This window comes from Lygodium microphyllum, chromosome 7, assembly GCF_053477565.2.
Source record: "Lygodium microphyllum isolate KBCC chromosome 7, Lygodium_microphyllum_v1.1.10, whole genome shotgun sequence".
Classification (NCBI taxonomy): domain Eukaryota; kingdom Viridiplantae; phylum Streptophyta; class Polypodiopsida; order Schizaeales; family Lygodiaceae; genus Lygodium; species Lygodium microphyllum.
In genome coordinates this window covers 45463519-45475409 of record NC_141141.1, presented here as the reverse complement: position 1 = coordinate 45475409, position 11891 = coordinate 45463519, and the positions used below count along the sequence as shown (strand labels likewise).

General features: G+C 40.2%; 1 protein-coding gene across 10 annotated transcripts; it reads right to left on the bottom strand.

Annotated features, from left to right (window-relative positions):
• Window positions 1-4100: 4100 nt before the first annotated feature.
• Window positions 4101-11512, bottom strand: LOC148033407 (type I inositol polyphosphate 5-phosphatase 4-like). Of its 10 annotated transcripts, none has more exons than XM_087681330.1 (16): window positions 10796-11512; window positions 9515-9583; window positions 9392-9438; window positions 9163-9310; window positions 9008-9076; window positions 8819-8906; window positions 8600-8704; window positions 7814-8474; window positions 7237-7427; window positions 7018-7126; window positions 6782-6930; window positions 6431-6665; window positions 6099-6344; window positions 5900-5982; window positions 5640-5699; window positions 4101-4752 (listed from the first exon to the last, which is right to left on the bottom strand). In XM_087681330.1, the coding sequence occupies exons 4-13, from the start codon at window positions 9293-9295 to the stop codon at window positions 6336-6338; spliced, it is 1749 nt and encodes a 582-aa protein (XP_087537456.1). In that variant the 5' UTR covers window positions 9296-9310; window positions 9392-9438; window positions 9515-9583; window positions 10796-11512; the 3' UTR covers window positions 4101-4752; window positions 5640-5699; window positions 5900-5982; window positions 6099-6335. The 10 variants fall into 10 exon arrangements, with proteins under 10 accessions (XP_087537456.1, XP_087537450.1, XP_087537453.1 ...); XM_087681324.1 differs by having other exon boundaries at window positions 6099-6220; window positions 6288-6344; window positions 9163-9438; window positions 10883-11512; XM_087681327.1 differs by having other exon boundaries at window positions 6099-6160; window positions 6288-6344; window positions 9163-9438; window positions 10883-11512.
• Window positions 11513-11891: the final 379 nt, after the last annotated feature.

Sequence of the window (11891 nt, the reverse complement as noted above, 5' to 3'; positions counted from 1 at the left end):
CGGACTACGATTATGCAAGATATGCAGATAGTAGGAAGTCCACTTCTAGCTATGTATTCACCTATGATGATGAAGGTGATGTCTCTTGGATGTTTAGGGTTCAGAAGTGTACGGCTCTCTCTACCACTCAGTCCGAGTATGTTGCAGCCCCATTGAGGCTTGCAACGAGACCATATGGTTGGGCCGTTTGATTCATGACCTTGGGATTGATTCTATATCTATGCTACATTCAGATTCTATGAGTGCTATTCAGCTAGCCAAGAATCCAGCCTTCCATGCAAAGACGAAACACATTGAGGTGAGGTATCACTTCATGCGTGGGGTCGTGGAGGACAAGTCTGTTGACCTTGTCAAGATCTCCACTGACGAAAATCCTGCTAATATGCTCACGAAAAGCCTCACTATTGAGCACTTTGCCTTCCTCAAGAGATTGATGGATGTTGAATGAGATTACGTTTTTTCTCATCCTGTTGTACATGTGTACGTTGTACTATCTTTTCTTTTTCTTTTTCACTCCTCATTGGGACAGATTCTCCTTTAAGTGGGAGATTGTTGGGGATAAAGGCGCCTCTGCCTAGCCGCCCGTGTATTATTACACTGACAGTACCCGCCACTACACACTGCAGGTGGCAAGTGCCCGTCACCGTCACTTTATTCTTTATTCTTTTAGTGACAGTTTGAATAAGTCACACATTGTGACTGTTGGAGTTCCCATTTGGTCTCTCTCTCTTTCTTGCTCTTGCTCTCTCGCCATAGCTCTTCCAAGCAAGCTTCGATCCTTCTCATCTTTCATTTAGCACCAAGTCCTTTGCATGGTAAACATGCTAAACCCTTGCTTGCCAACCATTGTTTGTAACCTTGAACGCAAGTATGCGACCTTTCTAGTGGTTGTTAAGAATATATCACTTGGTCCTCTTCACTCTATGAGCCCCTTTACATAATGGGTGCATTGTTACCAAATCATTTATATAAAAAGAGAGAGGTTTCCAAACTCCGTCCTCTCTCAAGTTATAACAAACACAAGCAGTTATAATGTCAAAAGAGCGATGAGAAGAAACCATTGAAACTCAAAGAACAAAGCAAGGAAGAGCCAAAACACGGTAAGAGAGCTAAAAGTTTGAATATGGACGTTATGGAAAATGAGAGTGCTAGAAACAACACTCCAAGTTTTTTTTGTCATTAATGGCCTAGTTTTATATGCCCTCAAGAGATGATTTTGTATCTTCAAGCACTAAGATGTGTTGCCCCAATGATTGTGTTTTTAAAATTCAAAAGTACTTTTATATACCCTATGCCTAGATTATTACTTTATTCTTGAAAATGACTAAAAGACCATCCAACTTAGATGGAATGGCCAAATTAGAGGAGACTTAAGGTGTTTTAGCTAAAACTGACCAAGAAATACATAAGTCACAGAAGATAAGAATGTCATATTTTGGTATACATGGCAATACTCTGTTCCCTTATTCCTTAATCAAGTGATCAACAAATAGCCCTTTTGTAGCCGTTTTTGGCCCTTATGGAACCTAATTTGGAAGATTGTGTAAATATGCACGTTCATTATTATCTTGTAGTCAAATAGGTTCAAGCAATACATTAAAGATATAAACACTTGATATCCTTGTCACATATGGAGGCTAACCAAGGCAACTACCACCAACAAGTACACATGCTAGCACACTTGAGCATTACCTTTTGTTTTCCTAAAGAAGAGATCTCAATGGTACTTCATTTCCCATATGTGTACTAGTTCAATTCCCAAAAGCAAGGGATACTTTTCTCTCACTATGCATAATTTTTTCATTAACAATTCATCATGCCATGGTACTATTGTAAAAGCATTGCCTTATGCAATATTAGTAACAAAAATTTTCCAAAAAACAAGAAAACCCACCAACTATTGTTCCTACTAGAGTTATTAACACAACACAAGGCCACATATCCTCCTATCGAGAAAGTGACCAATAAAAATCTATAAAATATAGTGATAGTTTCATGCATATAGCTAGCCAAATATCTTTCAACCCTAGTAGAGGAAGCCACTTTGCATTATTTAGAAAATTAACAAGCCAACTATCCCAATGGATGCTTCCATCAAAATACAAGATAGAGGGCAATATAGGCTAAACTCGATTAGTTGGTTACTTAGCAAATGGAGGCTATATGGCATAAGATAGAACAAGGCACACCTTATATAATCGTATTTATTATCTCTAGTCATTATTGAACTGTTAAGGAATCGTAGCTAAAAGGCAACATGATTCTCAACATTATGATTATATCAACTCTTATGGGAATAAGCAACTAAACAAGTTAAGAGATGCCTCATCGATGCATGCATTACAAGACTAAACCATTCAATTCATAGCATTGGGCAACAAGCAACCATATTTTTCAATAGAGCAATATAAAGCACCTCATTTGGTTTATCACAAGGAAAATGCAAAACTAGCATACTTTTTTCACTCTCAAATTCAACTAGTGATTACGACATAAATGCGTCCACTATTGGTATTTTATTTTATACTAGTATCTCATGGCTCAACAAAAATGACCTAGTATCACTATAGGTACTTGTGAAAATTCATGCACTACATATCTCACTACTCAACAAGAACCTAATATCACAAACTACTTGTGAAGATTTATACAAGGCATCATTCACATCTATTGAGTGTATTTAGCTCAAACACCTTCCCAATAACTTAGTTGTTGGACAACAAACCTCAAAAACCATATTCATTATAATCAATGTACATCAACTGTAAGAAACCCAACAATTTATATTTACACAAAGCACAATCAATTGTGTAATCATTATATCAAGAAGAGACACTATAAGGGAGATCAACTTAGCTTATGTGACAATGCAATGGCCCCACACATCTTTTGCTAAGATCTTGCCTCATGAGAATATTGAAGCTTTTTCTTCAAGCACACTATCCTTTGTAGGATGCTTAAATTCCACCTCACCACCTTCTTAAGGAATTGTTACAACATTAGGAAAGTTCAAATGCTCAACTACCTCTTTCACACAAATCTATCAGAGAACATCAAGGCTTCAAAGGAACGGTTTTTGTGCTTAGCATGAGTCAACAATGTGAAGATGGCAAACAGCTATCGTCACTCTCGATGACAAACTTGTCCCACGTGCAGCTCCCATGAAGTAGAAACCTCGTAGCACAGATCTTGCTTTCCTATCCTACGTTGACCGATGAACGCGATAGGCACATTTCGGGTATTATAAGCGAAGCTCGTGACCTTTTGTCCCAAGGGAGTACCTTAGAGGATGAAGCTACACTATTCCACCATGCATTCTAGGGCTACTTTATCATTCATGTTTTTCTCGATTACATACATTTTTTTGGTTATATGCTCCTAAGCTTCTAATCTGAATTGTATACACATTAGAGTTGTTTCTTAGAGGGAAAAGGGGTGATATAAGGACATGTAACTAGCATACATATCTCTCATATGTTGAAAAGCATGTTGCTATATTTGACTGAAGGCAAAAATAGAAAGGCACATAGAAATCCGTACACAAGTAAACGTGGTATTTGTGAAGTGGAATGCCAATAGATTTAGGCTGCCATCAACAAATTTATTAGCTGGCTTATCTATTCACCTTTTCCACACTTGTATTGACTACTAATTTGATAAGAATATCGCATGCTGATTGACTACTACTTTTAGTGGTGTTCCCAAACTGACTAGGTAATACTAGATGAATGACTCATTGTTCCTTTCTTGCACTTATTATTTAGATGTTGAAGAAAGCAGTGTGTAGCAGTGTATGATTGGATCTCTTAAAGATCCTCTTTCTTCTCCTCCTTTCCATCATGTTATTAATAGAGGAATGTACAAGTGTTCCAACCATCTCTTAGCACCAGTTTTTGGAGGCCAGCCTTAGTGATATTTCACCTTCTTGCATTCAGAGTCTGGAGTCTCCATGAGCTTTCATATTTGTCACCCATGTAGCCATGGATGAGTGACTGCATTAGGCGATCACTTATCATTCGGTACTTAAAAGACTTCAAGACTGTGTTCTATTCTTAGAGGTTTCATCAGTCAACTAAACTTTGTAGGGCCAATACTTAAACTATACTGAACTGGATCAATACTTCACATTAGGCTTCTGTGCAGTTACAAGCCCACTCCAAAAATTTGAACATCTAGTCCCACTGTTGATGAATGCTAGTTTGGAACAGATGGCTCTACAGCACCACCAACCATGTTCCAGTTTGTACATGTGCTCACACTAAACTCATACCTCACATAAGCCATTCAATCTTGTTGCTTCTATGGTGGTTTCACCAGATTGCTCTTGGTTTAGCAACTTTAAGACAAGTTTGCTTTTGACTGTTTACAGGTCTCCAATTGTAAAGCATCTTCAATATGGCCTGCCCCTTCTTGATTTAGAAGTGATGCTCTCATGTTTCCACCATTACAGCTCTTCATAGAAAGAGATGCATGTGAGAAAGAGGTTACTTGGGACAATCAAGTATAGATTCACATCTTCTGTTTCATGTAATAATGGCAGGTGCTTGAGCAAGCAACCACTTTTGTACTCATTGAGAGTCTCTAGACTGTACTTGCTTTACAAAGCAGCACATCTTTGAGTTGCAGCGAAGTTACTATTGTTATACAGAAGGCTTTTTGCCTCCCCCTCGAAAGAATGTTCTTTCTTGTAAGCTCCATGTGAATCCTCACCCATTGAGCACAAGCTGTGTTGCAAATGCACATCACATAATCCTGTAGAGAGAGTCAATTTCAGAATATAACATCAGCAGACATGGCAATAGCACCCATAACCTTAAGCGCAACAAAATAGAAACTGAGCTTGAAAAACCACAGCATGTCATTTATTACTTCCAAGTAATTACATTCATCAAATTTGAAGCCGAAGTCAAGGGGTAATACAAGAAGGCATGCATCTTAGTGACACTTTGACAGAATGCAAGTTTCAAGCGCACTCTTCAAACAAAAGAGAAAAGACAAAATGGAAGCAGCAGACCTATGTTCTGATGCCCCCCAGTTTCACTCAGATTTGGGCTCAATGCTGCTGCTCATAATTGTCACTTTGGAAAATCCTGTTTGGAAGTGTTGATTAAACAGAGACTCTCAAGCACCACAGTAAGTAGAAGCACATGGTCATTCCAAGGAGAGCACCATAAAAGAGCATCTTTAGAGATCTCTCACTATGGTGCCATCATCAGTATGCATTACGATATTATGTGGATATGCAAGGTCCCCATCACGAGTGGTACATGCATGTCATGCAACCTTCTGGGATAATTATTTAATTTAAATCAGGAAATACCCTATCACAAGAGCTAGAAACATGTCAAACAACCATGCAGGTTCCATTTGTAGGTAGAAAAAGGTCACATTGCCAACATCAAGCCCTTTAAAACACCACTCAAAATTCATTTACGTCCACACAACAAATGATCATGCTATACACAGTTTAGCTACCTTCAGGAAAGGTTGAAACAACAAATGTCAGCAGACAAGATAACACATTTCTCACAAGGCCTGACTGAAAATACTCAGGTTCTAGAAATCATGAAACCACATCATCAACAAGAAAATAGGAACATTGATGCCAGTGTACATAAACCAGATCCATAACAAGTTACCTGTGTAAGCTGCAACTTCTCAGAAACACCTCAATCATACATCAATGGCTGCAACTCCACCTGAGACAGATAAATTCGGCCAACAGTAACAGAAGTTTGAGATGATTCGGGAATTTGATAATAAGAAATTCAGGCAAATACAAAGCTACATGTATGCTCTTGCAAACACAACATTTGACCATAGGGGTGGATATGATTATTACAGCCCCAATTATGCACAATGCTTAAAACAGATATGACCATGATGATGTTTGCCATACTTCTGTTGTCCAGACCACATTTATCTTCAAGTAAATTTTCGCAACAAAGTGAAACTGTTCCGTTCAACATTCTTTAGTGAGACCTGTAAACCAGACAAAGAACAATATTGGCAAAGTTCAATGTTTGTCAAAATCTAAAAATGGAAACCCATACATAGTCTTTATATATATGCAGGTGTGTAAGAAGCTTTTCACTTGCCTATCTTTGTGCAGTCTCAAGATGTACAGCTCCTCCTTGCAAAATACAGTCCACACTTGAACCTTTAAGAACAGTTGAGGACAGCCCAGACAAGTTTGATGCAACAGAAAGAATTTTCTAACCTGATGCAACAGAAACAAAATCATAACCTCAGAAAGAACCCTTGACGATCTGTTTGACAGGTCTTACCATGTTAGCTTCTATGATCGAATGCCTTGGAGCCTTGCTTTGCATCAATCATGTGCCCTGTAAAGCCCAAAAACACATTGTCACCAAGCTTTGAACCAAAATTTTCTCGTGAAGAATGCAAAATCATGTCTATAAATGTTAACCTCTTCAAACGGAACCTTCTGGGACTCCAATTCTGCCTTAGTCTGAAACAGAAGCTCTTCAATGTCCACCTTTGCATTCTTGAAGGTCAAAGATTTCTTTAGCTTTTGTTCATTGAAAACCTCTACTACAGCCAAAAAGACAGCATTCACTGGTCTATGGTCAGAGAACGTTGATTCCTCTCGCCTGTATGACAACTGCCTCAATCCTTTCCCATGCCACAAAATACGGTCACACCTGGAGACACCAATGGGAACCAGCAACAATCACTAAATATAAGACAACTTTCTTACCAACGTTACTGCATAGATGCATCACTACTTGAAAACCCGAGTTCAAGAAGTTTAAAGTACCAAGCTGGAGCACGTCGCTTCTCCCCATGTTTTGAATTCTCTCCAGCATAGTTATCAGAACCAATTTCGTACTTGTAAGTAGGAGCAAATACGATAGAACCTTCATGCCATCCTTCAAAAGTACGCCCTCTTTGGAATTCCTTTTTCAGCTACAGGAGCAAAAAACAATCAGTGTCTCATACTTCAGGCCACCCAGCTTATAGTGTCTTTAAAGAGCCAGGTAGTGACTTCTATACCTGATCCTTTCTCAAAAGAGCTGTCCAATCCTCTCGGGCCACAAGAAATCGAACATCATGGTCTGACAAGTTAAGGCGATAATTTAAGTCTCCAAACCAAATAATCCGGCTGCAAAATCCATTAATCACAAGTTGAGTTACCTGGTGAAAAATGGAGCTTTTCAACTAAAGAGAGTAAGAATAGAACTCATATGTCAAAAATCCTGAAATGATTCTTACTCATGCCCCCAAATTGTCTTTGGAATGTCAGTGCCAGCTGTTTTGGTTGAAGAGAAATGTGTGCGCTTCAATATTTCTAAAACATCAGCATTCCTGCGGAGCTCATCACCTTCTCTGTCTCCCGACGTTAGATGAGTACAGATGAAGCAGAAGCTGGTGTGATGCAGAACCATACTAACTGCAATTGACCCCTGTGTGAAACAATATCAGAAAACTTTTGAAGAGTGCTGTATCACAGAGAATGGCAATAAGCCCTACATGACTTTCTTGAATCAATTTAAACAGCAATGAACAAAAAGGAACACTTCACAGGTTAGGCTGCCATGATATGAACGTTTAAAGCTGATTTCACATATATTAAAACCCTGCAAGCTGACCACAAATCTCAAAAACGTAAAAACGTATGCTTGCAAAGCACTGCTACTGCTTAGAGTTGCACCTTTGGCCTTGTCATACAAACTAGTTTCTAGTGCTGTGAGTTTTTTTTAAAGGAATGCATATATATATATATATATATATAATGTGTGTGTGTGTGTGTGTGTATGTGTGTGTGTGAGAGAGAGAGAGAGAGAGAGACCTTGTTTCCCAAGCATCCCATTATACCAAGGCCAACACAAGAGACAGTTAAGTTACGAATGTGACGTCGCAACTTTCTGCGGACCCAAACGGAAACATGTAGTCCAACCATCTGTTTGCTAGCGATACGAACATAGCGATACCGCTTCTTTCCGGTTTCTGTGAATGATGAAATAGTCTTGGAAATGGGTGATAATAGAGGTCTCACAAGGGACTCATCCTCAGTCACTGAACCGTCATCTGGGAGATCACACACAGACAACCAATTCATTGGTTCTGATTTTGTCCTTACATGAAATGGAGTGTTAAGGTCAATGTGCTCTGTAGTTTGATAAACTTCAACTATCCTTTGGCTTCCATCATCCACAGATTGATCATCAGACTCCACTTTTGAAAGAGATGGAGAGGGATCGAGGGGAACAAAACTCAAGTTCTCATCTATCAATATACGTTGAGCATCTATCTCTGCATCCGTCAGAAACACATCTGAGGCCTCAGAAGTCGCCTCTCTTGAAGGTGATGGAGGAGCACTAAAGCACTTGCAGTTGCCTTGGCCTGGTCTGTTCAGTGTCTCACGAATCAGCGCTTGCCATTTAATTGCAGGTTTGGTATCTTCAGCCCCAAATACATTGCCTGCATTCAAGGGTACAACTTCCTGGAAACTGCAAAGTAACAGAAACACATCCATAATTATAAGAATCTATCATGTAGAGAAAATCAGGGAGATTCCTCAATGTACTAGGACTCCTAGTTACAATGATGACAAGCTCATCGTCTGTGGACATACCCCACAACATAAATATCCGCAGGCTCATCCATCTCCAGCCAGCCCTTGAGTTCCAGGTGTGGAGGAGGGCTCCTTCCAGCAACATTCCAAGTGGCAACAGCAACCCTGCATATAACATGCAACTTTCATGAGGGAGAGAAAAACATTGAGAAGTTTTCAATCTTGTTCATCCTTGCAAAATTTCATGAACCATCCATATTTGTGCAAAACTAACTATACCGAAATTCTTCAGTGTTGATATGATGTCTCTCCAGTGTTTCTGACTGCCCTCTCTTGATGGTATCGACTGGCCTTCTCAAGGACTCATCTGTAAATTCAAAAAATAAGCATCATTTACTGCTTCCTAACAAGCAGACACCATGAGGATGCATAGAAGAAGACAAATGGCCAGACTCTAGCATAAATTACCATCATTTGTGGAGAGTAAAGAAGGTCTGCTTCTTGTTGGATGCCAGCGAGAATGAGCTATTCTGGTACCTGCAATGAATGATGATTTAGAAGTTTCTTAAACATTGCCTCCCTATACAGAAAAAGATTGAAATGAGAAATGTTGATATTCATACCCTTTGTATCAGACTCGCTTTCACTTTCACTCTCTGTTTCAGGTTCGGTATCTTCATGTTCATCAGCACTAAATTCATCGGCACTGAAATCCTCCCCAGATGACTTGATATTCAGCCACTTCTTCATCAGCATTCGGGGCCATAACAACTGCAGGCAGTTACATGCGCAGCAACTGAATTCAAGCCAGCTGCTTTCTCCACTATAGTGAAAGTCTTCCATACTTCTTACCTAGGACACTACCATGTCATGATGCTAAAGGCTACCTTCCATGCATCCTACATACGAGACAGGGATATTCAACCTCTTCAAACATCAGTGTGCAAGGGGCATGGTGAGAAACTAGAGATGTACCTCCCCACGTTTCTTGTTGTTCTTCTTCATCATAACGTTTGTCATCAATCCACTCAAATGTTGGAAGTCCTGAAATACAAGAGATCTTTCTTAGCATTTACCATAACCTGAAAAACTGAGGTGAAATCATATGACTCAAATTCAAATTCAAACCTCTAAACTGAAGTAAATGGTAATGAAGTGCATATTTGTGATTAGGCTGGCATATCTATTAGCTCAACTGAAATACATTGCAATCCAAAGTATACTAGAGTCCGCTCATAAAACATGATCTGGGAGCATTGCAAACATGCACTCCCAACTCTTTTTGTCCTACGATATGAGATTAACAGAGCTCAGCTAACATGGCTGGATAGTTGAGGTGTATCTCAGTCTGACCAGCCCTACTGTCAACCCTTTTTTTGTCACCTGCACTTCACACAAGGGTGAGACAGAGACCCCATGTTCACACACTTCAGTTGTGCATTCTAAACATACATGACCAAAATGCAAAAATTTACTTCTAGCTATGAGCATAGCATGTCAGATCATGATTAATATAGTGTTTCTTATGGCTTCATCTGTGGACATGCAATCAGCAGGTGCAATTACAATCAACGCAATCAACTGTCAGACGATGATGATAATTAATCACGTTGTCCGCACTTTTCATGCGTTTGTTTGTTTTTTTCTCTCTTCTTTTTGCAGAGACTTATTGTATAATCATAGCTAACCCTGACAAACCTCCAGTGACATCAGCTTTTGACACAGGCACACCCATGTACTGTAAAACAGCTACTTCTGTGCCGTGAGAGAGGGCGAGAGAGCCTTAACCGCAAGTAAAACTTCCAAGGGAACTGTGGTGAAACACATCTATACAAGCCTCGTCTATCTGTTGCAATCTGTTGACGAGGACTCTCAACACACACATGCACATGCGCACAGAACTGTAGACACTGCCTTTAATCAGTGCGATGCCATAAGGTGTAGGACATCTTATATAACAAACAACTATGTATATATCTGAGTCTCATCTACCTCTTACAATCTGTACACCTTTATTCAGTGCAATGCCATAAGGTGCAGGACATCTTATATCCACAAACAGCTCTATATAAGTCTCATCTACCTCTTGCAGTCTGTACACCTTCAATCAGAGCAATGCCATAAGGTGCAGTACATATTATATCCACAAACAACTCTGTATGAAAGTGACAAGTCTCATCTACCTGTTGCAATCTGTTGACAACTACTCTAACTCTCAAAACACACAGGCGGACCCGCAATCGCTAGGCTCTCTACCTTTAATTGGTGTAATGCCACAAGGTGAGCATGTTATGTCCCACAATTGATGAGCTTTGTCTGCAAAGGTGTAACCACAATACCTACCGCTAGCTTGTCAAGGACCAGATCCGGGTGCGGGTACTCAAGCTTGATCCGTCGCAGTGACGATGCCGAATGTTGGCCAATTGTCGATCCCGAGGCAGAATCACAAACAGGCAGATTGCAGTATGCTTTGGCCCTGATGATGGCGAACGGATTCCAGCCTGAATTGGGCTTGCATCCGCACCTGAACAGGGGAAACCAAACCCAAATAGACCCAATACTGTTTGAGGAGAATTGGGGAGATGGAGGTTTTGATACAAATAAGGAGATGCAGAAGACACGATGAGCTTTGATGAAAAAGAGATGGTTGCAAAAATGGGCTTTTCAATCGCAAGCTTGCAAGATGCTGTGTTGAAAGATACAGCAGAATAGGGGTTGGAAAAAGGATGAGGGTGGAGATGAATGGAGACAAGAGAGGGAGCCAGTGTATCACATGTGACAGGATAAATAAGGGAGGCAGAGAGAATGTGTGTCTGTGTGTGAGGTTTCACACACACAGAGAGACAGAGAGAGAGAGAGAGAGAGAGAGAGAGAGTGTGTGTGTGTGTGTGTGTAAATTCACATGAAAAAGGCAAAGGTTCCTTTTCATTGAACCACTCCCCCCTTCTTCCTCTCCTCTCCTCTCCTCTCTCTCTCTCTACCAATTCCATAGGGAGAAAGGGAGAAAGAGAGAGGGTGTTGAATAAGAAGGGCCTCTCTCTCTCTCCCCCCCAAGGGTGTTGAGTGGAGGGCCTCTCACCATGGGGACAACTTGGACAGTCAGCACCTTACAAGTGGATGGCCAACAAAAATGGGGTGGCCCAAGAAAAGGTAAACAAAAATGGGGGTGCCCCACCAAAAGAAAAAAATGGGGTGGCCCAAAAAAAAGGCAAACAAAAATGGGGTGCCCCCACCAAAAGAAAAAGGAGGAGACAAAAGCTTAAGTATCCACACCTTTAAAGGAATAACTCCTTTGCCTCCAAAAGTAATACAAGCACCTGGATGCAAATGCATATGGAAACCTTGATCTCAA